Genomic DNA, 5,428 nt, shown 5'->3' on the forward strand with positions numbered 1-5,428 from the left:
CGGTAAGATGCCCTCTCCTCCTCTTCTTTATTTTTTTGGGGTGCCATGAGCGGGGAGGGCCGAGCCTCGCCGGGGTCCCTGCGCCGCAGCCGCGATCCAAACGCAACAGGGAGCCGGTTTTCCTGCCGGCCGCGCTCATCCCTGCCTTGTGCTGCGCGTCCGGGGGATGCCACAGCCATGACGCCTCTCCCGGGGGCTCGGCCGGTGCGCGGGGGGCTCCGCGCATCCCGCAGCCATCCCAGCCGCGGGGGGAGCCGGGGCTGGCTCGCTCGAGAGAACTTCCCGGTCGTTTCCCGCAAGGACGGTGCGTGGTGGGGGTAAGGGCTGCTCCCACCCCCGGGGAGCTCGGGAATGTGTTCCCGCGGCACGGGAGGAGGGGGCTCGGATGCGGCGTCGCGGTTGTTTGCTCGGAGAATCCCGGGGTTTTGTGATACAGGGAATAAATATGCGGACGGGAGCGGGGGAAGGGGGGGGCTTAGTGTGTGAAGGGAAACCTGGTGCCATTCCCTGAATCCCTGCACGTTTCTTGGGGAAAGGGAGCTGGAGCTGAGGCAGCAGCAGGGCTGCGTGTTCATCAGCAGGCTGAGGATGCTGTGGCCATGCTGAGGGTGCTGTGGTGGTACCAAGGATGCTGTGGCCATGCTGAGGGTGCTGTGGCCATGCTGAGGATGCTGTGGCCGTGCTGAGGATGCTGTGGCAGGGCCAAGGATTCCGTGGCCATGCCAAGGCCGGCTCAGTGGTGGAGCCACAGGCTCCAGCACTCAACCACAGTCCCCAGCCCTGCACCAAGCACCCCCTTTCCCCCCCCCAGCCAGCACCCGCTCTGTGCAGAAGCAGACTGTGCAGAGAGATGAGGGGTAAAATCACGGGCAGGGTGAGGAAAATCCTTCCCCCGGGCCGGGGAGCGCGCGCTCCGCTCCCCTCCCCTCGCGGCGGATTATCCTGTGTGTGTTGCATTGGAAATGATCCCATTAGCGCTGTGCTCTCCTGATCTAATTTGCTCCCACCAGAGCCCGGCGCTCTCCGGGGCGGCTGGAGCGGGAAACAGCAGCAGGAAAGGGGCCTCCTGTGCCTCCCTGGCCCTGCAGAGGACGGGGCTCGCTCACACCTGGAGGGGCCTGGGCTGGGCTGGGCCCTCTGTGTTTGTTTGGGCACTGCCAGGTTTGCCAGTGGAGAAACTGAGGCCCCAGGAGGTGGTGTGGGCCTGATGGGAGGTGGTGCCTGGGGGCACCAGGCTGGGCCTGGGGAAGTGGTTGGGATCCATTCCCTACGGCAGGTGCTGCCTGAGAGAAAACTCGGTGGTGGCAGCGAGTTTGGAGCTGGAGCGTGCCTGGAGAGCGGCGGGTGGCGTTGGAAGGTGTTCATCCCAAATGCCCCAAAGGCAGCGTGAGCGTGCCCTGACTCCTCCTAGGACAGGAGCTGCTCTCTCCTGGCTCAGCTGCCATCGGCACGTGGCTGTGCCAGGGCGGCTCCAGAGCTGGGGCTCACCCCACACTGACAGCTTCATCCAAAGGGATCCATCCCTCTGGAGCTGGGGCTCACCCCACACCGACAGCTTCATCCAAAGGGATCCATCCCTGTGCCAGTGCCAGTTCAGCAGCACAGACAGAGAACCCCACATGCCCACCAGGGGAGGCTGATGCTGTGCTGAACCCCAAACCTTGCCCAGTGCGGGGGGCCGTGCCAGGGTCCTGCTCAGGGATGACCCCCCTGGGCACAAGGAGTGTGGGGGGTGAGGGCTGTGGGTCAGTGCCATGTGCTCGCCCAAGGGAGCCTGGGCAGGAAAACAGCCCAGCCAGGAGGGTGCTCTGGGAGCTCATTAATGACATTAATGACTAATTGCCCACTTGCCCCTGCGATTGATAAATCCAGGAGTTCAGCAGGGCTGGAGCTGTGCCCGTGGCTCCTGCCAGGTCTCACCCCAAGTGTGCCCCCTGTGAAGCTCTTCCTGCAATGGCAGAGGGCAGCGGAGCCCCCTGCCCACCCCCCTGCCCAGCCCCACCTCCCCTGTGCTCGTGTCCATCTCTCTCTCTCTCTCTCTCTCTCCAAAGGGAAATATTTTCCCAGGCAGTGCCTCCATCCATTATCATAAAGTGGCTTCACTTGGCCTGCAGTTAATAATTCACCTTTCCTCGGAAGATGGATGCTCCACGCCGCTGGAGTTTAAATATTCATGGGGAAGGGAAGGCAGCAGGGCCGTGCAGGAGGGCTGGCACAGCCTCTGCCACCCGAAAATGCTCCGGTGCCCCTGGCTCCTCCAGCCTCTGGCTGTTCCAGGGATTCCCATGCCGGGGTGGAGCAGGATCACCTGGAGCAGCACACAGGGACGCTGCAGCCGTGGTTTGGAGAGGGAGATGTGCAGGGAGAGCCTGGCTGGGGGCAGTTTTGGGGTGCTCTCAGGGGTGGGTGTGGCTGTACCCAAAGGTCCCCTCGTCCCAGCCCAGGCTGGTTGGTGACACTCTGAGCCTTCTGCTCATCCAGGTCTCTTCTGGATGCTGGGAGGATGCTGCAGGACCCCAGGATGCAGCTGCACGGGGGTCCTGCAGCCCTTCCTGTGCCAGCCCTTGCTCCATGGGTGGGAAAAATAGAATACACTGAGCTGGAAGGGACTCCCAAGGCCCACCCAATCCGACTCCTGGCCCTGCACACACACCCCAACAATCCCACCCTGTCCCTCAGAGCATTGTCCAAACCCTCCAGGAGCTCAGACAGCCTTGGGGCTGTGCCCACTGCCCTGGGGAGCCTGTTCAGTGCCAACCACCCTCCGGGAGAAGAACCTTTCCCTGAGATCCATCCCAACCTTCCCCCAACTCACTGGGCTGAACTCCGTGGGTTTGTGGGTGCCTTGGGGGGCCCACCCACCCCCACGGGGCTGCTCTGGGTGCGACAGCAGCAACACAGCCGGTGCCACCACCCCTGACACATGCCCTGCCTTGCCCCCCGCAGCTGATCCCACGGAGCGGGGCCGGGGCCGGCGGGCGCGCAGGGGCTGACCATGTTCAACGGGGATGCCAGCTCCGTCACCGGCTCCGTCACCGGCTCCATCACCAGCTCCATCTCCAGCTCCATCTCCAGCTCCATCTCCAGCCCCATCTCCGGCCCCATCGCCGGCTCCTCGGCGGCCAGGAATGTGGTGCGCAGCTCCAGCATCAGCGGGGAGATGTACAGCCTGGAGAAGAGCGCGCGGGGCAGCGCCGACTCCGTCACCGTCACCGCCAGCAAGAAGAGGCGCTCCAGCCTGGGTGCCAAGATGGTGGCGATCGTGGGGCTGTCCCAGTGGAGCAAGAGCACCCTGCAGCTCAACCAGACTGGTGAGCAGCTCAGCCCCCCGGCCCTGCTTTGTTTCCAGAGGGGTGCCCTGGCCTGAGTGTCCCCCTCCCCGGTTCCGCCCAGCCCTGGCTGTGGGCAGGGAGGGGAGCTGGGAGAAAGGACTTGTCAAACACTCCAGCTCTGGGAAATATTGAAACGCTTAAAATAGCCGTTTGAGGGGCGGGGGAAGCACAAAGCTCGTTTTAGTGCAGGCTTTTCCTCTAGTTACTGCTGCTTTATCCTGCTGCTTGTTGGCATCCCATGGTCTGGGAAATGCTCTGGAAGGAGGAGTTGATACAGGGCCCTCCAGCCATCTGAAGTGGTTCTGAAGGGGTTTAATTATCCCCAAAAGCCAAACAAAAAAATTGTGGGAGCCACGGAACAGGGGATGGCAGGATGGGACCCTCCCGCTGCCGGTGCCTGGGGGGAGCTGCCAGGAGCAGGCAAACCCTTCCATGGGGACAGCCCGGAACCAGCAGGACAAACCTGGCTCCTCCAGAGCGGTGCCAGCACACACATGGGCACACAGCAGGGCCCAGGGGCAATGCTAGGGGTGGCTGCTCGTGCCACCCTCCTCCTCCTGCCATCTGCCACGGCCTGGGACACGGGCAGCGTGGAGAAAGGACATCGATGTCAGGCACTGGGAGTTCCTGTCCCCTCTGGCACGGGGACATGGGCACATGGGGATTTTGGAGGTCAAGGCAGTGGTCTGGGATGGTGCCAGCACTTGGGAGCTGAGCCTGGAAGTGAGCAGAGGGGGGGAATGTTTGGGATGCAGGTGGGGGGACACGTTTGGGGTGCAAGGGGGAGATGGTTGAGGTGCAAGGGGTGGTGTGTGGGGCCCAGGGGGGTACCTGGGGTGCAGGGGGGATTCTCAGCCATGCAAAGCTGTGGTGATATCGATGCTGAGGGCTGTGAGAGGTGGATTTGGGGTCACAGGCAGCCTGTGGCTCTGCAGCACAGCACATGTGGAGGTCCTGGGGGGCTTCACCCCCAGGGAAAGGCTCATGACTCCCAGTGGGTGAGGTGCAGAAGGAAGGCAGGGAGCCACACGCAGGGAGGGGAGGGTGCCAGGGCTCACCTCCTGCCTCCCCTTCCAGAGGGGGGCCCCAAAAAGCTGCGCAGCACCATCCGGAGGAGCACCGAGACCGGCATCGCGGTGGAGATGAGGACCAGGGTGACCCGGCAGGGCAGCCGGGAATCCACCGACGGCAGCACCAACAGCAACAGCTCAGACGGCACGTAAGGCATCTGCAGGGGGGCGAGGGGAGCGGGGCTGGGCACCCTCCTGGGGCGCCGGGGCTCGCTCGGCACCGGCAGCCGGATGATGCTCCATCGAAGTCCTTTCGCAGGTTCATCTTCCCCACGACCCGGTTTGGCGCCGAGAGCCAGTTCAGCGACTTCCTGGACGGGCTGGGGCCGGGGCAGCTGGTGGGGCGGCAGACGCTGGCAACCCCCCCCATGGGTGAGTGCCCGGGCAGGGGGGGGTGCCCACCGGAGCAGGGGATGCTCGGGCCGGAGGGACGGGGCTGCAGGGGGGAAAGGGCCCGTGTGCTCCTCCACGGGGCACCGGGCACGGGCTCCATCCCACCACATCCCGGAGGATGCTCTGCCCTTCCCCGGCCGCTCCCGCGCTGGGAGGAGGGAGCCTGCGGGGCTCTGCCCTTTCCCGAGGCTTCCTCTGCCCCTCCGAGCATCCCGCTGGCCGAGAGGAACCGAAGCAACCCCCTCTTGTTCCGTTTTCCCCCCTTAAATCCCACCCGGGGATCCAGGAGACGTCCACGTGGGCATGACTGACCGGAACGGGCAGCTGGAGGTGGATGTGATCCAGGCACGGGGGCTCATCCCGAAGATGGGCTCCAAGTGCATCCCTGGTAGGTTGCTGGGGAGGGAGGGGGTTGGGGGATGGACACCATGCCAGGATCATCCCAGGATCCTGCCCTGTGTCACTGTTTCCCCCTCCATTTCCCTGGGCAGCCACCTACGTGAAGGTTTACCTGCTGGAGAACGGCGTCTGCCTGGCCAAGAAGAAGACCAAGGTGGTGAAGAAAAGCTGTGACCCGTCCTACCAGCAGCCTCTGCTCTTCGAGGAGAGTCCCCAGGGCAAAGTCCTGCAGGT

The 5,428-nt window shown here is 64.2% G+C and overlaps 1 protein-coding gene across 1 annotated transcript in view; it reads left to right on the forward strand.

Annotated features, from left to right (window-relative positions):
- Nucleotides 1–5,422, forward strand: part of LOC114073097 (regulating synaptic membrane exocytosis protein 3-like) — a gene marked incomplete at its 3' end in the record, with an annotated part of 6,050 nt that extends 628 nt beyond the window's left edge. Inside the window, exons 2-6 of the mRNA XM_027910888.1 lie at nucleotides 2,947–3,311; nucleotides 4,410–4,551; nucleotides 4,662–4,774; nucleotides 5,082–5,183; nucleotides 5,287–5,422. Of these exons, the coding sequence (XP_027766689.1) occupies nucleotides 2,996–3,311; nucleotides 4,410–4,551; nucleotides 4,662–4,774; nucleotides 5,082–5,183; nucleotides 5,287–5,422 (809 nt within the window). The remainder of the gene's footprint in view (nucleotides 1–2,946; nucleotides 3,312–4,409; nucleotides 4,552–4,661; nucleotides 4,775–5,081; nucleotides 5,184–5,286) is intronic.
- Nucleotides 5,423–5,428: the final 6 nt, after the last annotated feature.

This window comes from Empidonax traillii, unplaced genomic scaffold (genome assembly GCF_003031625.1).
Source record: "Empidonax traillii isolate 1590-97213 ecotype Southwest subspecies unplaced genomic scaffold, ASM303162v1 scaffold5312:size8623, whole genome shotgun sequence".
Taxonomy (NCBI): Eukaryota; Metazoa; Chordata; class Aves; order Passeriformes; family Tyrannidae; genus Empidonax; species Empidonax traillii.